The sequence below is a fragment of the Monodon monoceros genome, unplaced genomic scaffold, assembly GCF_005190385.1.
Source record: "Monodon monoceros isolate NGI ecotype Baffin Bay Population unplaced genomic scaffold, NGI_Narwhal_1 Super_Scaffold_9, whole genome shotgun sequence".
NCBI lineage: Eukaryota > Metazoa > Chordata > Mammalia > Artiodactyla > Monodontidae > Monodon > Monodon monoceros.
This window is the reverse complement of record NW_021703786.1, coordinates 39084985-39108385: the sequence shown is the minus strand read 5'-3', so window position 1 is coordinate 39108385 and position 23401 is coordinate 39084985. Positions and strand designations below refer to the sequence as shown.

Below are 23401 nucleotides of genomic sequence, written 5' to 3'. Positions count from 1 at the left end.
ATTTTAGTGGAGTCTATTTCCATCCCTGCGGTGTTGAGCCTGTAAGGTTTCTGGGGCACAGCCTTGGATGTGCATGCTGTCGCCTTGGATATACATGCTCTCACCTTGGAATGACACTGGTTTTGTCAGGGCTCTCTTTGACTGTCTCTTTCCCTGAGTACACCCAGCTGTTAAACCCCACGAATTGCCTGCCGATTCCTCTACTGTTTTCAAAAATACCCAGGGGGCATAACTTGCTCCACAGCCTGAACTCATCAAGCCCCCACTCCTTTGAATGGATATTTGTAGAGATCAGTGTTTGAGATCTGTTCTCATCCCAGGTGGTCTCCTCCCAGCTGTCTCTCTTCCTGGTTTGGGGGTAAACCAGCCAGCCTACAGTTAGCTTATGTGTCCAGGGATCCCACCAATCTCCTTCCAACTGCCTTTCACCACATCCTCCGCTGCTGAGAGCCCTCTTAGGATTGAACTTCTCCACACTCTACTGCAGATAAAGTCAGTTCCTCTGGGAAGAGATGAGGATTTATCTGCTCGATGGCCTGACTCTCCCCCCAGGCAGGATCTCTGAGCCAGGGTCTGGAGCTGGGGGTGAGAACAATGGCCCACTTTTTCTGAGTGATATCACCCCAGGAGGAGCTGGGCACTCAGTAGAGGCGAAGGGCAGTGGACTCAGGTCTTCTTGGCTTGTCTCTCCAAACGTGGAAGTACCGCCTTCCCGATTCAGACAAGGACAATCAGGGCCTCAGGGTTCTTGGTGGCACTGATCCCAAGGTAGAGCTCCTGTCCCACCAGTGGAACCTGGGGAAGAAGGGGCCCCCACCTCTTGGCCACACTTGTGCAGAATGTAGCTTCCACAGCAGGTAGCTGAGGACAGGATGGAGAAATGCTGAAGCCCTTTCCTTGCTGGGAAGGTAGACCTTCCGGTGGGAGCTGGGGTGGGAGGGAGCCCTGAGCTGAGGGCAGGGAGGAAGTGTATTCTGTTTCAAACACCACCAACTTCGGGACTTCCCTGGCGGCACAGTGGTTAAGACTCCGCACTCCCAATGTTTCGGGGGGGCCCAGGTTTGATCCCCGGTCAGGGAACTAGATCCCACATGCCACAACTAAGGAGCCCGCCTGCCACAACTAAGACCCAGTGCAACCAAATAAATAAATTTTTTAAAAAAACCCAAAAACCCACTACCGACTCCTGGCATGCTTGTTGAGCTCTAGTAGATTTTCTTGAATATTTCTTCATTTTCTCTATGCCCCTAAACTATTCTAGAGACTTTATTATTATTATTATTATTATTACTACTACTACTACTACTGGCTGCACCACATGGCTTGCAGGATCTTAGTTCCCTGACCAGGGATTGAACCCAGGCCACAGCAGTGAAAGCGCTGAGTCCTAACCACTGGACCACCAGGGAATTCCCATCTAGAGACTTTAAATGGTTGTGCTTTTATCATTTTCACCAGTTTCACTGGCAAGTGGGTCCACATTGTCCCTCACACTGTCATATCTTTCACCTCACTCTTCTCATACATTTTATCCTTTTGGTGGGGAGAGAGGAAGGGATGCTATTTTATACTGTATACCTCTTGCTCTCATAACCCTGCACAAGTGTCACTCCTGGGTATTTGTGACAGTTACCCACACACTTGGCAGTAGGGACAATCTGAGCCCTGTGATCCTGGAAAACAGGGATCTGTATAAATTTTAGGGCCAGATCTTCCATTTTTACGCAACAATGCTGATGGGGTTTTGAGAGAGATTTCTTGAATCAATAAGTCACCAGGGAAGAGTGCCATTTTAACAATATTACGCCTTCCAGTCCATGAACACAGGATGTCTTTCCGTTTATTTAGATCTTTAATTGCTCTCAGCAATGTTTGTACTTTTTAAAAAAATTTTATTTATTTATAATTTTGGCTGCCTTAGGTCTTTTGCTGCGCGTGGACTTTTCTCTAGTTGCGGTGAGTGGGGGCTACTCTTCGTTGCAGTGCACGGGTTTCTCACTGTGGTGGCTTCTCCCATGGCAGAGCACGGGCTCTAGGCACGTGGGCTTCAGTAGTTGTGGCTCACGGGCTCAGTAGTTGTGGCTCGCGGGCTCTAGAGCACAGGTTCAGTAGTTGTGGCGCACGGGCCCAGCCACTCCGTGGCACGTGGGATCCTCCCGGACCAGGGCCCGAACCCATGTCCCCCGCATCGGCAGGCAGACTCTCAACCACTGCACCACCAGGGAAGCCCTGTTTGTACTTTTTAAAGTATGACTATTACACTTCCTTGGTTAAATTTACTCCCAAGCATTTCATTCTTTTGGACGCTATGTTAAGTACAAGTGTCCTCTTAATTTCCCTTTTGGGTTACTCACTGTTATCGTATAGCAATATAACTAATATTTGTGTGTTGATCTTGTACCGTGCACTTTGTTGTATGTTTTTAGTGTAGTGATATTGTTGAAACACCAATAAAAATAGAACTAGGTGCACTGTTACTGTGGTTATGCTATAGCTGTGAGATGCTGGGATGTGCAGGTAGTACTTTTTAAAAAAGTAAATTTATTTATTTTTGGCTGTGTTGGGTCTTCATTGCAGCACGTGGGCTTTCTCTAGTTGTGGCAAGCAGGGGCTACTCTATGTTGAGGTGTGTGGGCTTCTCACGGTGGTGGCTTCTCTTGTTGCTCTAGGCGTGTGGGCTTCAGTAGTTGTGGAGCGCAGGCTCAGTAGTTGTGGCACACGGGCTTTGTTGCTCCGTGGCATGTGGGGTCTTCCTGGACCAGGGATCAAGCCCGTGTCCCCTGCATTGGCAGGTGGATTCTTAACCACTGCGCCACCAGGGAAGTCCCGCAGGCAGTACTTTGATTAGTGACCTTTGTAGAAAACTCTTTGACAGTGTGAGGGGCATGAAAGGCTCAGTAGGGTGATCTTTTGAAACCCTTTACCCGTGTACGGTGCACAAACTGCTTTCCTTCCTGATGTATGTCGTTAGGATATCTCTGAAGCACTGTGGTCAGCAGGGCACAGTACCTGTACTATTCGCTTAGTGTCAGATGTTGAAGCTTGTGTTTAACAGAGACATGAGTGTGAATGATTCTGCATGGTGGTATCTCTGAGAATTCTGTATTTATCAGCTGGTGGTGCAGTGACTCCTTCAGTGCAAGATGTGTCTGTGACACCCTGTTATTAGCAACATGTGCTGTGTGTACTGCTTTCCTTAGTGACTTGTGTTGAGACTCGTGTTTAACTAAACTGGGTACGTGACTGATCCTGTAGAGCGGTCTCTATCACTGAGTCAGTCACTGTGTGGTGCAAAAACTCTTTCCTGTAGTGACGTGAGCTGAGACTGTGGCACCGAGTATGTGGTTCAGGTAGCTTGTTATCCTGAACACTGTGTTTAACAAGCTGGTTGGTAAGTATATGACGATACCCGAGTAGAAGTGTGTGGTTCAAGTGCTTCATTCTTACGGGATACACATTTGAACTATGATTGAATTGAGACAAGTGGATAAGTGAAGAAGTACGACACTATGCATGGAATGCTGTGTCATGGGTGTGGCTCACGTGCTCCATTTTTCAGCAATATATATTTAATCACTGTGTTTAACAGAATGAAGCATGTGAATGAATGAATATAGTGTTATGTCTTCGAAAATTTGTGTTTAGAAGTGTGTAGTTCACATATTTCATTTGATAAAGGCCTAGATTCCTTGTTAGCTGAACTAGGTGCCTTTGTAAATGAGCACAGCATTAACTCTGTGAAACATTGTGGGAAGGGGTGTAGTTCATTACTCTTAAGTGACGCACGTTAAAACACTGTTTTAAAGGCTTACATGTGTGAGCAAAATGGCGGATTAGGGAGCTGCTAGCCCTAGCGATCCTCAGTGTGATTATCAGTCATTTCTCAGCAGTATTCTTGGAGGCCAGAAGGCAGTGAGATGACAAATTTAAAGTATTGGGGGAAAAAGCTGTCATTTGAGAATTCTATACCCAGCAAAACTGTCCTTCAAAAATTTGGGAGATTGGGCTTCCCTAGTGGTGCAGTGGTTGAGGGTCCACCTGCCGGTGCGGGGGACACGGGTTCATGCCCCGGTCTGGGAGGATCCCACATGCCACAGAGTGGCTGAGCCCGTGAGCCATGGTCACTGGGCCTGCGCGTCCGGAGCCTGTGCTCCGCAGCGGGAGAGGCCACAGCAGTGAGAGGCCTGCGTACCGCAAAGAAAGAAAAAAAAATGTGGGAGATTGCTTAACACTATTGAGCTGTATGCTTAGAATGGTTAAGATGGTAAATTTTACCACAACTGAAATTTTTTAAAATTAAAATTTAAAAAGTGAGGGAGAAATTCAAACATTCCCAGATAAACGAAAGCTGAAGCACTTCATTAGAACTAGACCTGCCCTGCAAGAAATGGGGAAGGAAGCCCTTCAAGTTGAAGTGAAAGGACACTCACGATAACTTGAAACTGTACAAAAATATAAAGACCTGATTGCTCTATTATTTTCCACAATGCTCTGAGGCATAAACTGTTGTACAAACATATCCAATCAAACTCTGGCTCCATTGAAGGAATCATTTCTGATGTCAGTGTTTGACCCATAGGCCAGTAAAAAGCAGGCAAGAAAAACTGAGTGACAAGATGTTAGATTTAACTGAAAAAGGCTTTAAAGTAGTCATTTTAAGTAAGTTCACAGAATAGGAAACCATCATTAAAGACGTAAAGGAATGTATGATGAAAATGTGGCACCAAATAGGAAATATCAATAAATGGAAATTACTTTAAAACAACTAAGTGGGAGATTCTACAATAACTGAAAAAAAATTCACTAGAGGAGCTCAACAATATATTCAAACTGGGAGAAAAAAGAATTAGTGATTTTGAAGAGAAGTAAAGAGAAATTACGCAAGCCAAAAAACAGAGAGAAAAAATAATGAAGAAAACTGAACAAAACCTCAAAGAATTTCGAAACAACATTAAATGTAATGGTAGTACCAGAAGGAGAGTTAAGAGAGAAAGGAGCAGACAAAAATATTTGAAGAAATAGTGGTTGAAAACTTCCAAAATTTATTGAAAAACAATAAACTCTATATCCAGGAAGCTCAAAGAAGTAAAGGAAGATATGAAGACAGTGTCTCATAAAATAGAGAATAATAATAAAGACATAGAAAACATATATGGAAATTTAAAAAGTACAATGAAAAAAATAAAAATTTTGTTAAAGGGGTTAACAGTAGATATGGACTGTCATAAGAAAGAATCAGCAATTTGAAGGTAGATCAATAGAGTTCATGCAACTGAAGAACAGAGAGAAAAGAGAGTGGATAAAAATGAACAGAGTTCCTGAAAAATATGGGATACACTTAAGTGTACCAACATACATGTAGTAGAAGTGCCAGAGGAGAGGAGAAAGAGAAAGAAACAGAAAAAATAATGACTGAAAACTTCCCTAATTTGCTGAAAAACATTAATCTACACATCCAGTAAGCTGAAAGAACTCCAAATAGGAAAAATACAATGAGATCCACACCCAGATATATCATAGTAAAACTACTGAAAGACCAAGAGAAAATTTTGAAAAGAGCCAGAGAAAAATGACTCATCACATACAAGGGAACCCTAATATGACATTTCATCAGACACAGTGGAGGCCAGAGGCAGTGAGATGACAGTTTCAAAGTGTTGAAAGAAAAAAAAAATGTCAACCAAGAATCTTATTATCTAGCAAAAGTATCTTTCAAGAAGGAAGATAAAATAAAGATATTCTCAGAAAAATTAAAAATGAATCATTGCTAATAGACCCGCCTTTAAGACACCTTAAAGACACCTTAAGACATCTTAAAGACACACTGGTTTTCAGGCTGAAAGCAACAAAACCCAGATAGAAATTCATACATACACACACACACACACACACACACACACACAGAGGACACATACACACATAAACAAAGGAAGAGACAGAAAATGTGTACAGATAGTTTGTAATTATAAAAATTGATATAAATGCATAGTTCATCTTCTTTCTTAACTGATTTACAAAGTAATTTTAAAATCAATGACCTAAATATAAGAGCCCAAATCATAAAACTCTTAGAAGAAAACACAGGGTAAATCTTCATGACATTGGATTTGGCAATGGGTTTTTATATATAACACCAAAAGCACAAACAACAAAAGAAAAATAGACAGATTGGACTCCATAAGAATTCAAAACTTCTGTGCATCAAAGGACATCATTAAGAAAGTAAAAGGACAACCTACAGATGAGAGAAAATATTTGCAAATCATATATCTGATAAAGGTCTAGTATCCAAATTATATTAAGAACTCTGACAACTCAACAACAAAAATACAAATAATCCAATTTAAAAAGGGGAGAAGAAAAAAAAGGGGGGAGGGGGTTAAATCAACATTTCTCTGAAGAAGATATACAAATGGCCAATAAGCCCATGAAAAGATGCTCAAGATCATTAGTCACTGGGGAAATGCAACCCAAAAGCACAATGAAATACCACTTCACACCCATTAGGATCTATTATTAACAAACAAACAAACCAGAAAATAATAAGTGTTGGTAAGGATGTGGAGAAACTGTAAACCTTATGCACTGACAGTGGGAATACAGAATACTGCAGCCACTGTGATGTTTCTTCAAAATAGTAAATATAAAATTAACATATGTCCCAGAAATTCCATTTTTGAGTATATACTCAAAAGAATTGAAAGCAGACACTCAGACAGGTATCTGTATACATACGTTCACAGCAGCATTATTCACAATAGCCAAAAGGTGGAAATAATCCACGTCATCAACAGACGAACTGACAACTAAAACATGGTATGTACACAAAATGGAATATTATTGGGCCATAAAAAGGAATTAAATTCTGACACTTTACAACCTGGGTGAACCTTGAAAATCCTAGCCCAAGAAAGAAGCCAATCACAAAAGGACAAATACCGTATGATTCCACCTATATGGGGTATCTCGAGTCACTGAAGTCGTAGAGACAGAAAGTAGAATGGTGGCTGCCACAGCCTGGGGAGAGGGGGACGGGGAATTAGTGTTTCATGGGGACAGAGTTTCAGTTTGGGAAGATCACAAAGTTCTGGAGATGATGATGGTGGTGATGGTTGCACAATATAAATGTACTTAATGCCACTGAGCTGTACACTGCAAAACAGTTAAAATGGTAAACTGTATGCTATGTATATCTTATCACAATAACAACTAATAAATTAATTTTTTTAACTGAAATACAATTGTAAATGGTGTGGGATGAATTAAAACTTGCAGTCCATCACCGGGTCATGGGTGAAGGTTAGGGGGTTCTCCGCTCTCTTCTGCCAAGGGGAGAATGGGCTAGAGACAGGGTTCAGTCCCAAGTATAAGGTGGGGTCTGACCACCTGTTCCTTTACAAACAATTGTGCCCTTGTGGAATTAGGAAATCATCTGTGGCTCCCAGAAGGGGCTGATCCTATAGACATTAAAGCTCATGGCAATACTTTCACCCAGGGGAGGCGTGAGGGGTGCTGGGGAGGCTGATTTCCCCAGTGAGGTAGAGCCGGGGGCTAGCCTGCAGGCCCCGTGCCACACTTGGCGGATGAGGCTGCCCTGAACTAACGTGGCCCACCTGGGTGGCCTGGGGAGCCGCAGTGGTGGCTGTGGACCTTGGGGGCCTGCCCTGGGAGGAGCTGTGTCTGAGCCGTCCAGGGCTGTGGCCAGCACGGCCTGCCCTTCCCCACTGCCTGGACCACGTTGCCAGCTGCCCTGCTTTGCTCAGTCCACACCAGGGAAGAAGTATGAGGACCACGGGTGCCGGGCCGGCTGAGTGTGGACAGTAGCGTTCCTGGCCAGCCATGGTCCCCTTAGGGGGCCTGAATTAGTTTGGTGTCCTGGGAAGACCGGCAAGTCTTGAGCTGTGGTTGGAATAATTTAGGACAAGGACAGGTAAGGGCAGTAACGGTCACCATCTGTTATCTTTTGTTACTTTGGGGCCTCTTCTCGTTATTCCTCAACAAGCCCCCTTTGAGACAGAACGTTCCTGTGTTTTGCATACGGGGAAACCAAGGCACAGAGAATGGCAGTGAGTGGACAGGGGAGCATAGCAGGTAAGTGGCAGAGGGGAACCCTGGCCGCACCTCCTCCACAGGCCTGGCACTTGGGGGCGCATCCACTGCCCGCTACCCTTCAGCCAGTGCACCAGGAACATACGTGTAAGTGACCACGTCGGCATTTCACTGGCTGGAGGGAAGGAAGATGCACACAGTGGGCAGCAGGGGAGGGTTGGTGAGAGGAAGAACCTGTTACGGGATTGGGCATCAGGCAGGTGGTTTGGTGCAGCATCTAAGGAAGCCCGGCTTTGCTCTGGCTGGTGTGCTCCCAGGAAGCAGGGACAGTTCTACGATTGGGTGCTTTGTGGGTGACCTCATTTATGTCTTTTCTTAGACAAAATTATGAAGCAGCCTTGTCTTGTTGCATTTTATCCTGGTCTCTGAGTAACCCCAGTAATCTCTGAGGTTGATTGTCTGCGAGGGTTTTTATGTCCCACAGAACAAAACGGCCTGGCTGTGAGCCTCAGACAGCTTGTGGTCATACTGAGATCTAGCTATAAGTGTCAGATCAGTTCCAGATGTCAGGGGCTGCTTTTCCTTCTCTCTCGGTTCCTCTTTTGGCCAAAGACGGGTGACATCAGGCAGCAGGACATTAATTCATGATGTCCAGATTTTTACCCTTGTCAAGATTCTGCTGGTTAAGATCAGAAGCATGTGTATTACACATACTCTCTGGTTGATTCAAGGTTAATCTCTTTTTTCTTTCTGTTGTAGGATGCATTGTTGAAACATCTGATGTGACAATGGCTGTGCAGTAGCATTTAAAACTCTGGACACACATGTATCACGGCAAAGGAAAGCATCGACAAAACGAAAAGACAACCTACTGAATGGGAGAAAATATTTACACATGATGTGACAGACAAGGGGTTAACCTCCAAAATTTACGAGCAGCTCACACAACTCAATATTGAAAAAACAAACAACCCAATTAAAAAAATGGACAGAAGACCTAAATACACATCTCTCCAAAGAAGATACACAGGCGGCCAACAGGCACATGAAAAGATGCTCAACATCACTAATTATTAGAGAAATGCAAATCAAAACTACAATGAGGTGTCACCTCACACGGTCAGAACGGCCATCATTAAAAAGTCTACAAATAACGAATGCTGGAGGGGGTATGGAGAAAAGGGGACCCTCTTGCACTGTTGGTGGGAATGTAAATTGTGCAGCCACTATGGAGGACAGTATGGAGGTTCCTTAAAAAACTAAAAGTAGAGCTACCATATGATCCAGCAATCCCATCCCTGAGTATACAACTGGAAGAGACAAAAACTCTAATTTGAAAAGATACACACACCCCCAATGTTCATAGCAGCACTATTTACAATAGCCAATACATGGAAACAACCCAAGTGCCCATCAACAGATGACCGGCTTAAGAAGATGTGGTATGTATGTATGTATGTGTGTGTGTGTATATATATATATATATATATACATACACACACACACACACACACAATGGAATACTACTCATAAAAAAGAATGAAATATTTCCATTTGCAGCAACATGGATGGACCTAGAGAATATTATACTTAGTGAAGTCAGAGAAAGACAAAAGCTATTTGATATCACTTACATGTGGAATCTAAAAAATAATACAAATGAATCTATATACAAAACAGAAACTGATTCACAGACGTAGAAAACAAACTTACGATTACCCGAGGTGGGGGGAGGGATAAATTAGGATTATGAGAATAACAAACTACTATACATAAAATCAATAAGCAACAGGGATTTACTGTATAGCACAGGGAACACTATTTAATATCTTGTAATAACCTATAATTGAAAATAATCTGAAAAAAATATATTTAACTGAATCACTTTGCTATAAACCTGAAACTAACACAATATTGTAAATCAACTATACTTCAGTTGAAAACAAATCTCTGGACATGTAAACCAACAGTAAAATAGGCAATTAACACAAACAAAATGACTTTTAATGCTTCCTATAGGTCTCGAAGCCAAAAGGGCCCAGAATTTAGCTGGGTTTGCTTTAGACAGTCAGGTCCATTTCCTTCCAGGTTCGTCACACACCGTTCTGTCTGCCCTGTTGTACTTATGTAGGCATCACAGGCAGTATTTGCTACAGCAGGCTAAGGGCAAATCAAACGCTATCCCATCATCCGTGACTGCTTCAGCGAAAGCATTTAGATTAGTCTGTTGCTTCTTCAGAACACATGTGGCATCATTTATGACTTTCGGGAAGGTTAGAGAAAAGTCTGAACCACTTTTTTCTAGTTGTTTTATTCCCTTCGTGGGAATTGTATTCTGTGGAGTATGCATGAAAAGGGAATCAATTATCCCTTCTGGAAGTTTTTAAAAAATGACTTGTATAAATTTTGTTTTAGAAGCTTCCAGATATTCTTTTTAGGACATATGATTGACTGAAGGGGTGGTTGTTTTAAGTGTCTGGATACCTCTAACAATTACTCAGAATACACAGGATAAGTTAGAATATCCACGTGAGATATGACATCCCAGCAGAGCCTGGATTACATTGGGAGTATAAACAGCATTTATTGAAATAGGAGTGAGTCCATTGGACTTGCGTGTTTTTAGATTTATGGTTTTCAGGCTTCACTGATACCAATATGGCATTTCAAATTGATCTTTTGCTTAGTGCCTCTGAGATTTTTCACCCAGCAATCTGATCTGGAACTCGTAGACTAAACAGTTATTGGCACTCACACAGGGTGAGAAGAATTCCAGCACGGAAAATCCTTGTAATATATGAGGCTGAGTACTGTCTTCCCTGAAAGACTGTTGCATTTTTTCTGGAACACAGTTAAGCTACTAGGGACCAGTTTGATCCTTTTAAGCTATTTGTTCCCAGAAAACTCCACACTCTTTAAAGGAATTAAACAACATCTTGGACCCAAAGACATAAAAGTTACAGTGTCAAGCATCCAACTAAAAATCAATAGGCATGACTGAAAAAGGAAGAGAATTCGGAAACGTGCTACAACATGGATGAACCTCGAAAACATTATGCCCCATGAAGTAAGCCAGTCACAAAAGGACAAGTGCTGGGCTTCCCTGGTGGCGCAGTGGTTAAGAATCCACCTGCCAATGCAGGGGACATGGGTTCGAGCCCCGCTCCGGGAAGATCCCACATGCCGCGGTGCAACTAAGCCAGTGCGCCACAACTACTGAGCCCATGTGCTGCAACTGCTGGGCCTGCGCGCCTAGAGCCCGTGCTCCGCAACAAGAGAAGCCACCGCAATGAGAAGTCTGCGCACCACAACAAAGAGTAGCCCCTGGTAAATAAATAAATAAAATTTAAAAATAAAAATTGTCCCTTGTTTCTCTGAACTTTTTTTTTTATAATTTCATTTATTTATTTTTGGCTGCATTGGGTCTTCATTGCCGTGCGCAGGCTTTCTCTAGTTGCGGCGAGCAGGGGCTACTCTTTGTTGCGGAGCATGGGCTTCTCATCGTGGTGGCTTCTCTTGTTGTGGAGCACGGGCTCTAAGTGCGCGGGCCCAGCAGTTGTAGCCCATAGGCTCTAGAGTGCAGGCTCAGTAGTTGTGGCGCACGGGCTTAGTTGCTCCACGGCATGTGGGAATCTTCCCGGACCAGGGCTCGAACCCGTGTCCCCTGCATTAGCAGGCGGACTCTTAACCACTGTGCCACCAGGGAAGTCCCAAGGGACAATTTTTAAAAGGATCCTCATGCTGTCACACTCCCACACTTCCATAGTCAGCAGGGGAGGTAAATTTGAGAGCGAGGTTTGGCCACCGTGGAGATTTGCACCAGGCCTTAGCGAGGCAAGTGAATTCGCTATACTGCTCACCCCTGTTGCCCATCCCTAACTCTGCAATATTTATTTATGTATTCATTCATTCATTCATTCATGCACGCATGTGTACATACATGCATGCTGGGTCTTAGTTGTGGCACGCGGGATTGAGTTCCCCAACAAGGGATCGAACCTGGGCCCCCTGCATTGGGAGCACAGAGTCTTAACCACTGGACCACCAGGGAAGTCCCTCTGCAACTTTTCTGACTTGATTCTGTCGTCTGCAAACTTTTTCTTTGCTGCAGTGGACCTGTGTTTTTCTTTTTTCTTTTTTTCCTGTTCCTCTGAGTCCAAATTTTCATTTGCTTTTACCTGTGAAGGAGTCCCGTGTTTATAGCAAAACACAGGACTCAAGAGTTTTTCAGGACTCCTACTATTTTGTCTCACCTTTTACAACAAATCTTAGGGAAATCTGTCCTGCCAGAGGGATCTAAAATTATTCAAGTGTAGATTATTTGCTGGCAGCCTCAGAAACTAAAGAGTAATGAAAATACTTTGGTTTGCTACATTCCCTCCCCCGGCAGAGAGAGAAGGATTCTCAGACTGAGATCAAATACTCAGGGCAGTCACCGTGGAAGGCCACAGAGGGTTAGCATCTAGGAGTTGGCCAACTTTGCAGATGAAATGACCTATGACAGAAAACGCAACTTAGATAATTTGGGGACTAGTAGGATATTTTCCATGGTGGATTCCAGCTTTTACAAGAATAGGCGAAAAGCTCTGATGGAGCAACTGACTGATAACAGTCTAGACTCTCTGATTCCATTCCTAGAATCTGAAGAAGCTTCTGAACGACTGAAGGTGGCTGGGGTCTCTCGCCAGCTGTGAGGGTTCCCAATTTTGAAAAAATATTCTGCGTGATCTGCCATGAAGACAAACGCAGCACTGCTAGCAGAATTTAACTCCAAAATCGGCATCAGACTCCAGGCCCTCAGCCTGCTTCCCGGTGCTTCTGGGTTTATCCTCAGAGCTGTGGTGGCAGTAGACACATGGGTTGAAAGGGCTCAAGCCCTCTTTGGGTCATTGGACTTGTCTGCATGTCCCATGTGCCCCGACAGCCCTCTTTCAAGTGCATGACACCCAGCACTGCAGGCGTGCCGTCCACTAGCTGTGGACGAGTATCGTTATCCAGCCCCGATGCTCTCTAACCAGACCCTGGTCAGCAGCCCGGCAGGCGACACAATGGCAACCGAGGAAGACAATAGGCCTCGTCTGACTCACCTGACGATGTTGTTCCAAGTTCAGACTTGATCACGTCCCCAGCTGGGTCAGGTGTCGGGATGAAAGTGGCTGAGTTAAGACCTCTGTGAGGTGGTGGGTGGCCAGGAACTCTCGGAAGCTTATGTTTTGCCTGGAATTAAATCAGCGGAAGCCGAGTTAACTATTAGCGGTCACTGGGACCACCATTCTCAATTCAAGACTTAAAGCAGGGGGGCTTCCCTGGTGGCGCAGTGGGTAAGACTCTGTGCTCCCAATGCAGGGGGCCCGGGTTTGATCCCTGGTCAGGGAACTAGATCCCACATGCATGCCGCAACTAAGAGTTCTCATGCCACAACTAAGGAGCCCTGGAGCCGCAACTAAGGAGGCCACGTGCTGCAACTAAGGAGCCGGCAAGCCACAACTAAGGAGCCAGCCTGCTGCAACTAAGACCCGGTGCAACCAAATAAATAATAAATAAATAATAAAAATAAATATTAAAAAAAAGACTTAAAGCAAATCTACGGACAGTAAGTATCTGTAAACGTCTGTTTAGGGCCTGTTTTGCAACAGGGAAAATTTGGGAAAACAGGCCATTCTCGACCGTGGTGGAAACTAAAATATCTCACAGGAAACTAAGCGCTGAGTTGTTCAGGGCTTCACAGCTCGTGTATCAGCAGGGGTGGCAGCATCCACGTGAGGCTGAAGACGGTTTCTAGGGGAAGCTGTTTTGCTGACGCAGTTACAGAAGCACCTGCTGAATCGTGGACATTCCCCCTTGTAATTCAAGAGATAACTGCTGTTCATTTTCAAAAATACGCTTCACGAAAGGAAATGGACGAATGCGTTGAGAAAGGGGCCAAAATAAAAGTGACCAAACTCTGGTTATCAGCCAACAAAACAACTGCTGTGCCACACCTCCCATCTGCCTGGTGAGATGTGTCATAACAGAATCCCGTGAGTCCATCGTCTGAGAGGGACTTGACAGTCCCCACGCTCTTACCAAACAGATGACAGTGTCCGCCACGTACCAGAGACGTGCTGCTTGTCAGGCTGCTACCAGGAAAGCACAGGACGTTTCCTGGACCGGCTTCGTCAGGTAGTGGATTCCGTAGAATCAAGGCCTGCGGAAGGTGAGAGGTTTCATCGCGCGGTTTGCAGGATGTCCAGCTGGCTTGATGGCGCCGTCGTTCATGAATCGTGCTGCGTACGCCCTGTCCCCTTGGCCCTCCAAGGTGGAGCAGATGAGCCCAACTCTGGAAGCTTCGTCCTGCCATCTCCCGGGTGGGACCGGCCTGGAGCGTCCTTCCCAGCAGCACCACTGCCCCCTCTGAACTTACAAACTGGAGTTTGGCGGGCCTGTGACCTTGGATCTGAGACCATATCCCGTGGGCACAGGACGCTTATGCCGGCTCCTCTCATAACCAGGTCCAATGCCAAAAAGGGCTGCTCTTCCCTGAAAACCCTGAGACCTCAGGTCGCAGGACCTGGAGGGACCGTCCAGAGGAAGTTTCACATGCACTCGGGCCCTGTCACCCCTGGGAGGGACCCTTTCACGTGCCCTGACCTGGCTCCCCACAGGAGAGAAAAACCCAGCTGGATCCGTGCTTCCGAGGCAAAGGAGGTTCCCACAAGGACTGGACTCAAGTTTCCTCCAATGACTGACATTGTTCTGAACTCAACAGAGAAGAGCTTTTCCAGGGGAGTTCTCACTGCAGGGAGCCCCACCGTCCTGTTCACAGCAGCGATGCCTCAGCTGCTCCAAGACTCTCAATTCACTGGCCACAAACGGGTTGTCGCGCTGCTGCTGCTCTCTGTCCCAGTGACGGTCTCCTCAGTTTTCCCAAATAGACATGGTCTGGGCGCAGAAGTCCAACAATCCAATTATCCACAAAGCTGGAGGACATCGAGGTAGGGGCAGGAGGCTTGCAGTGGAGGTGAGATTGGGCTCAACCCCAAACACAGCAAGGAAAAGTGGGAGCAGGGTGGAGGCGGTCAGTGGACAGAAAATGATTAAGAGGAAACACCAGGGAACAGGGGGGATCCTGGCTGAACCAAGCTCACTGGATTCTTGCTGAAGTTTGGCCAGGGTGATGGGACATCGCCTGGGGGGTGGGGGGAGGAACCTGATCAGATATCTGGGGTGATCAGATACCAAGAGAGGGGATTCCGGCTAAACTGACTTATGCTAAAACTGGACAACGCAGAGAGGAACACGGAAGCCGAAAAGTCAGGGCCTGCTTGAGAAGAGTTCAGAAGATGCTGGGTTTGGTCAAGGAGAGGATCCTTGTCAACACTCAGACCCCAAATGTGATGCCCAATGTCTGAGGCTAAGTGCCTTTATAAGTGGAATTGTGTCCTCCCTGGGCCTGCCCTCTGTGGAATCTGTTTATTAAGGAGTCTGTTTGGGGCCATCCAAGGACAAAAAGAGACCTGTTAGAGCCAATCCTTGGAGGAATAAGACAGGCAAGTTCTAGCTGATGCTTTTTTTTTTTTTTTTTTTGGCCACACTATGCTGCTTGCAGGATATTAATTCCCTGACCAGGGATTGAACCTGCACTACACCCTCGGCAGTGAGAGCACCACGTCCTAACCACTGGACCGCCAGGGAATTCCCTAGCTGACGCTTTTTTTGTTTTTTTGGTTTCTTTTTGCGGTATGCGGGCCTCTCACTGCTGTGGCCTCTCCCATTGCGGAGCACAGGCTCCGGACGCGCGGGCTCAGCGGCCATGGCTCACGGGCCCAGCCGCTCCACGCCACGTGGGACCTTCCCGGACCGGGGCACGAACCCGTGTCCCCTGCATCGGCAGGCGGACTCCCAACCACTGCACCACCAGGGAAGCCCTCACAAGGTGCTTTGATACTAGATAACAGCCATGGGTGCCTTTGCCTTTTGGGTCTGGGAAATATTATGTAGGATGGTAGAACAATTACTGAAGGGCCTAAGTTATCACGTGTGAGGCTACTCGTGTGAGTGGAGGGAACTCAGGACAGATGCATTGGGTCTTACAAGAAAAACTCTTAGAACGTTTGATTATTGGGCCCTGGAGATACTCTATCCGTTAGGCTAAGACTGGGTGAGTCTTTCTGGGCAACAGAATGAGACTCCAATAGTTCACCATGTGAAAGTGCAAGCGACAAAGTGAACACAGTTTGTAAAATTCATGTATGGTAGAAGGGGAGTTTTTGCACGTTGCTTGTCAGTGGGGTTTGGGACACACTGCCCCAAAATTTGATCCCTTGGCATGCTGATTTTTTTTTTTTTTGGCTGTGCTGTGTGGCTTATGGGACCTTAGTTCCCCAGCCGAGGATCGAACCTGCTCCCCCTGCAGTGGCAGCTCGGAGTCCTAACCACTGGACCACCAGGGAAGTCCCTGAATATTTTAAGCTGAAGGAATTTGAGACATGGGAGGTTCAGGAAGAACTTTCTGACCTTCCCCTGAAACCAGGCATAAAACTGTCATGTGAGAGGTGACCCCCTCCCATACCTGGAGGAAAGAAGCATCTCTATCTCCAAGGATGGAGGGAAGAGGGGAGAAAACTGCATGGACAGGCCTTGCCAAGCTCCCCCGTTCACTCCACGTAGCTCATACCCTTCCTGTTCTAGAACATTTCCCCACAACTTCCCACTTGTTATCAAGCCCAGCATGAAAACGCGCAGGGGAGACCACCTCTTCAGGCCTTCATTTCCTTACCAAGGCTCCCATGTCACAGACAACTTACGTTAAATAAATCTGTGTGCTTTTCTCTTGTTAATCTGGCTTTTGTTACATGGGCCCCAGCTGAGAATTTAGACGAGCATGTTAAAAAACAAAATTCAGCTGAGTAAATTTCAAAGATCTTATTGGCTCTGTTCAATGATTCATGGATCGGACAGCATCCCATCTAGCACAGAGAGAGGAGCTCCGAGGAACTGGACAAAGCCAAAGACTTTTACAGGCAGAAGGAACGGGAACACGAAGTTATACTCGGCAAAAAAAGTGGTGGTTACTGCAAGGTCACTTCCCTTTAGGCGATGCAGGGGTCCACCAGGCAGGTGACCTCACTGGTGCTGATCAGGGGATTCCTGATTCCCTGGTTTAAGATCCTATTTCTGGGAGAGGCTGAAACTGTAATTAAGTGAAGTTTGGTGACGTGGGGCTCAGCATCAGTGACTCCATTTTGGGGACCGTTGTCTTTGACATTGGTATGCATTTAAAGATTTCTCCCCACATCACGACTGTACTGAATTTTCTAATTCATCCCATTGTATTCTGATAATTCTTTACTATAGAATCACTGAATATTTCAATGGCTGCAAAATACTAAGAGAAAGGTAGAAACAGCAATGGAGATCATTAGAAATTGTAGTGTTACTGTTACCGACCCAGGTCCTTGGACTCTTTTTAATCAGTAGGTTAATTTTTTAAAGTCCTACTAAGTGTCCCAAGGCTGGAGTCTCAGGCAACGTGGACTGTGTTTGTATTTCAAGGCTTAAGTGCTTGACCTGTGCCCGACAGAGATTCGCAGAAGCGGCTGGACGGACAAAACCACATAAAACATAGATCCTTTAAAACTCACTTTAAAGTTCAACATGTACCAACGACAGAAACTTAAAAGACTCAGACAAGAAACAAAGAAATGGTGTCACCACGAGGTGGCCTCCTGCCAGCTGGAGTTGGGAACAGAGAACAGAAAAGTACTGGGGGGAGGGGGGGAGCTGTGAAAAAGGTGACCTAACAGGAAGTCTCCAAGATGAAACGGACGGGAGTGTAGGTATGAGGACCAAGGGAGAGGGAAAGAGAGGAGGGACAGAAAACACTGAAAAAGAGAAAGAGAGAGAGACAGAGGTTGCCTTTTCAACCCGCCCCTGCGGGTGTCTATTCAGGCACCAGTCAACCTGCACCCAGAAACCGCCAAGCACCCTGTCCACTGCCCCCTGGGGTGCCCCAGCCCCAAAACCAGCCAGTTGTATATCTCCCACCTGTGTGTCACCCGTCAAGGTGACTGCTGCCAGCCAGAGGGAGCAGGTCTCACAGCTGAGAGGAGGGATGCTGTAGCTGCCCAACATCCGCTCCCTCGGAAGGAGAGGACAGAAGTAGGAGACGGCAGAGAGAAGTAGAGAGATCAGGAGAGGGAAAGGACCACGGGCAGGGGGAAGCGATGCCTGAGTGAGGGCGCCGAGACCCTCGGGGTGACGATGGCAGACTTACCAGACGCGGAGAAGCTGAAGCAAGAGGTCTAGGCCGCTGCATCACCCGCAGGGAAGCCGCGTTTGGTGGTCCCGGAGGGGCCTACATCCTCTCCTGGGGGCGCTGTAAAAGGCCCCAAGGACTTCCCGCCAGAGTCATCACAAAGTGTAATACCGACCCGGGTCCTTGGACTCTTTAATCAATAGAAATTGATAAGCGGCCAGACGAGGAACTCAGGCAAGGCTTTACTGGGGCTTGTGCGGCAGCAGGAGGGACCGAGAGCAAGTAGCAGGCGCTGCTCCCTAGGTGGGTGGGCGGGTCCCTTAAATGGGGTGGGGGCGGGGGCGGGCTGGTGGGAGGGGCTGAGAGGCGGCTCCGGTGGTCTGCCCACCCCCTCGCTGGTGCCGTGTGCAGGGGGCAGGCGCAGGTCCCTGCTTTTGCTCCCGGCACCTCAGCCCTGGCAGTTGGTTTGTGGCCTTTTTGTATCTTATTGCTCAGAATTGCCCCCAGCTGAGCATGCACACAGCTATTTTTAGTCAGGTGTAGATCCTCTGTATCTGCTGCTCGATGAGCCGTTGTCCAGGTGCAAGCTCTCCAGTAGAGTCCCAGGTCTCAGCCTATCACACTACTATAAAAGAGCAACAAGGGCTTCCCTGTTGGCACAGTGGTCAGGAATCAACCTGCCAAGGCAGGGGACCCGGGTTCAAGCCCTGGTCCAGGAAGACCCCACATGCCGCGGAGCAACTAAGCCCGTGCGTCACAACTACTGAGCCTGCACTCTAGAGCCCGTGAGCCACAACTACTGAAGCCCGTGCGCCTAGAGCCCGTGCTCCACAAGAGAAGCCACCACAATGAGAAGCCCATGCACCGCAAGGAAGAGTAGCCGCCACTCGACGCAAACAGAGAAAGCCCACATACAGCAACAAAGACCCAACACAGCCAAAAACAAACAAATAAGTAAATAAATAAATTTATAAAATAAAATAGCAACAAAAGGGAAAATTGTGAGGGTAAATAAAAATAAGATTGAATTTTCCCTTGTTATTAAAAGGAAAGAGTTCTTTTCTCCCCCCTCCTTTTTCTTAGGACTTTTCCTAGAGAAAACTATTTGTAAATTCTCCCTCTGTCAGGGGCTGCTGTAACAAAATCCACAGATGGGGCAACAACAACATTTATTTCTCATGGTTCAAGAGGTTGGATGTCCAAGATTATGGGGCCAGCAGATGCGCTGTAGTGGCTGGTGAGGGCCCACTTTCTGGTGCATAGCCGGCTGGGTCCTCACATGTGGAAGAGGGTAGTGGGCTCTGCGGGGTCTCTAATCTCTAACAAGGGCACTAATCCCATACACAAGGGCTGCACCCTCAAGAACTAATTACCTCCCAAAGGTCCCACCCCCTAGTCCCATCACATTGGGCACTAGGATTTCGACATATGAACTGGGGCATGGGGTGTGGGGGGAAAGGGGCAGGGGTGATACGCTTCAGCCCACGGCGGGGCTAAGGATACAGCTTCCCTTGCGTCGTGTCACTGCCATTTTCAGTGTCACGGAGGCCTCAGAAGTAGGAACCGCAGGCTAAGTCACCAGATCTCTAACCCGGACCTTGGAGTTGGTGACCTTCGCCAGAGAGGAGAGCCACCAGCCGGGCTGCAAGGCCTCGGCACAGTCACCTGGGCTCTTGTGAACTACAGAACCAGTGTCGGAAGCATCAGGTTTGGGACCCAGAGGCCTGTTCTCGGGATCTGGGAGGCTGTGGGATGAAGGCTCACCTGAGCAAGGAATTTGGCATCAGAGACCGTGTGTTCAAGTCCTGGCTCACCCCTGACTAGTTTCTTCCAATGGAGACACATCATTTCTCTGAGCTTCTGTTAAAAACAGATACTCGATGTACTGCACAGGGTGGTTTCCAGGCTTTAGGGAGATGCTGTCTGGGAAGATGCTTTGAGAGCTACAAGGCACAAGACGAGTACTACTTAATATGACCCATCTGGCCTCTGCGGCGCACTCGCCCGCCGGGCCAGTCTCCCCTTCTGTCCAAAGAGCAGGAGAAGCAGCGCACTGCAGTCCCTTCCAGTGCTGGCAGTGGGGTGGGGTGCGGGCTCTAGCTAGACAGCACCCTCCCTCCCTGACTCCGCTGAGGCTCCGCCACATTCCTGAGCCTGCCAGCCCCAAAGTCTGGGAGCTTCTATAGCTCATGTGTCTGCCAGATGGCAAGGGAACAACGCAGAGAGATGCTTCCAGAAAACCTTTCTTGACAAATGCACAAAGTCTGGGCCCTGTCCCCACCTCTAACCCCAACCCCAGAAGTTCAACAGTTGCCCTCAGTCCTCCGTCTCCACCCCACCCATCCCCAGCCTGGCTCTGGGATTTCTCTGCATCGTTATTTTGTCCCCAGCTTGCGGGCTGCAGCTTCTACTGTTGACCCGTGTGTCCCAGACCATGTCCTTCTGCCTCTGTCTCCCAACACTGCTTCCCAGAGCTGGACCTGGAGGGGAGCGTCTCGATTTCAGCACAACTGACCCTGCGGGGGACACCATCTGGGGGATCGGGAGTTCGAGGCTCCCCTTCTGCCATCAGCCAGCTGGGGAGCATCAGCTGAGACTTCCCCTCCCTGGGTTTGCATCTGTAACGCTGAGACAGCGACCTGGGGTGCTTGCCCGCTGCTAGCCCGCGGGAGTGATCCGGGCTCCTCCTGCTTTCAGTTCCCCAGCCACTCCCCATCAACCTCCACCCTCTCCTTCTGCTCGGACAGATGCCAGGTGGCAACCTCTCACAGGGTCAGCTGAGGCCGGAGAGAGGCAGGACCCCAAGTCCTAGTGGACAAGCCTGCGCAGATGGCCATGCCCTCAGCCTCTGGCCTGAGCCCTCCTGCCCTCGGATCCCACATCTCTGGAATTTCGGTCCCTCCTCCTGTCCACAGGTCCCCGTCATGGAGCACCTTGGCTCCCTGCCCCTGTCCCCAAAGCCCCACGTAGGCTGATTCAGGAGATGTTTCAATAATTTACTGGGAAGCTGACACTCAAGCACACACATTTTATTTTGCATACGATGCGCCCATTAATCCTTTGCAGTTTAATAGCCTAGAAGCCCTCCTTGTGGGGCTCTGCTGTCCTCCTGGGGGCTGCATCCAGGTCTCCTGCTAACATGGACGGAGGTGTCTCCCCTAGGCTGAGGGGGGCGGGCATGTTCCGTGGATGTGTCCCCCCAGGACTTTCATAGAATCTGCTATGAGGGCTGTCGATGTAGCTCAGAATGCAACTACAGGTGTTTTCTTTGGCTTTTGACCCGTTGCTGGGATGGCATTCCACAAAGAACATGGGCACTGACCAGGCTGGACAAAGGGCACAACCACGAGGGACACGTAAGGGAACCCCATTCCCGGTGCACATGTGGGCTCCCCGGGGCTGCGGGAGAAGGGGGTGGCCCCCGTCCTGCTGGGGTAGCTTTGGAAAGAGTCTCCACTCAGGGGGGTAGGCCACCGTGCACCACCCGGACTCTCTGGCTTTGCCCGGTGGCCCCTCCTGTTCCTTCCCCAGCCTCTTATCAGGGCTCCCAATCTTGAACACCTAGGTCACCCATCCTGGGGCTGCTCCCGCCTCTGAAGGGGAGACTTCCAGAATGGCGCCCGCTTAGCCCCCCTACCATCTCGGGAAACAAGCCAGGGCGGGGAGGGTGGGCCACAATCTTGGCGGGAGACCCTGGGGCCCAGTTTATCTGGGAAGAGAGGCAGGTTAGCAGTCGTCTGCAACAGATACAGCCCCAGACTCTGTTCAGGCTCATACCCTGCCGCCGGCCCTGAGGTCTCCTCGATTCTCGGTCACCAGTCACCACCCAGATGGGGCGTTCAACCAGGGTGGTGTGGCACACAGGGGCCCTCGGAACATTGGCCCCCATCCCTCCCCTCCCCCCGGCAGCTCTCCTTCCCTGGAGCATCTGGCGGGCGGTCACTCCTCCTGCAGCAGGGGCGCCCGGTCCCCCTCCTGCACTCTCTCGTCCTCCTCCCTCTCCATGCAGCCCACCGTGGCCGCCAACCCGGCACCCACGCCTCCCCCGACCACGGCTGCCCCCGTGGCCCCCACTGCAGCTCCTGCGGCCACCATCCCAGCTTCTGCGGCCAGCGCCGCGGCGGCCATGCCGGCACCCACCACGCCCCCCGCCAGGCCCATGAGCCCTGCGCCCACGGCACCGCCCACAGCGGCCAGGTGGCCGCAGAAGCGCACGGTGTAGGAGTCCATGAAGGCCTTGGCCTCGGCCTGCAGCTCGGCCTCCAGGGCCTCTAAGGTCTGCTCCCTCCCCGTGCATAGCAAGGCCGCCCCGTGCCGAGCCAGGAGCGCGTCCTTCTGGGTCGACAGGAGGTTCCGCATGGTGTCTGGCAGCACCCGGAGCGCAGAGAATATGCGCTTGGTGGCCACGTCCTGTGATGGACGAGAAAGAAGGGGCCCTGACCTGGAGCCCCGGTGCCTCCCACCGGACGCCGGCCCCCCCCGCCCAAAGACTGGTCCCTCTCCTGCAGGACGCCTGGCCTCCCGGGGCCCGAGGCTCACCTGCTGCCGCAAGTACTCCTCAAACTCCTTCTTGGCAGCTTCCACCGTCCGAAGGTCGTGCAGCTGGGCAGCCATCTGTCCACGGCAAAACCCGGCTGCCTCCCTCCTTTCCCCCGCTGGGCACTGCCGGGTCCCCCGCTCCATCTCGGGGAGCCCGGATCGCCTCCCACCCGCGTCCTCCCCGTAGCCCCATACCTCATCCGGAGAGGCGCACCCAGGCCCCGTCCTGCCCATCCAGCCGGAGAGGTTCTGCGGAGACAGCGTCGGGGGGTCAGGGGGGGCGGGGGCCAGCGGGTCTCCTGGGGCTCCGGGGAGCTTTCACACCTTGATTTCCTGAGCCAGCTGCTGCCCCGTGAGCAGGCGTCTGTCCCCCCGGGCCGCGGGGCGCCCCTCGCTCCAGTAGCCCTGGCAGCGGCTCTTGGCGTGCTGGGGGGCCGCGCTCAGCACGTCGGCCACGTAGGCGCGGAGGGGGCCAGCATCATCATCTGTGTCTGAGGGAGAGAGTCCTCATGTGGAGGTGCCTGGCCAGCAGGACCGGCCTCAGGAAGAGAAAGGGGTGTCGGGAGAGGGGGAGGG

General features: G+C 49.0%; 1 protein-coding gene across 3 annotated transcripts in view; it reads right to left on the bottom strand.

Moving 5' to 3' along the window:
* Positions 1–21299: 21299 nt before the first annotated feature.
* Positions 21300–23401, bottom strand: part of RNF112 (ring finger protein 112) — a 12052-nt gene continuing 9950 nt past the window's right edge. For 2 of the 3 annotated variants that reach the window (XM_029213024.1, XM_029213022.1), the window contains 3 exons: positions 23150–23316; positions 22826–23074; positions 21300–22696 (listed from right to left, as the gene is read on the bottom strand). In XM_029213024.1, the coding sequence (XP_029068857.1) occupies positions 22226–22696; positions 22826–23074; positions 23150–23316 (887 nt within the window). In that variant the 3' untranslated portion in view covers positions 21300–22225. The remainder of the gene's footprint in view (positions 22697–22825; positions 23075–23149; positions 23317–23401) is intronic. The other variant, XM_029213023.1, reaches the window with a different exon arrangement.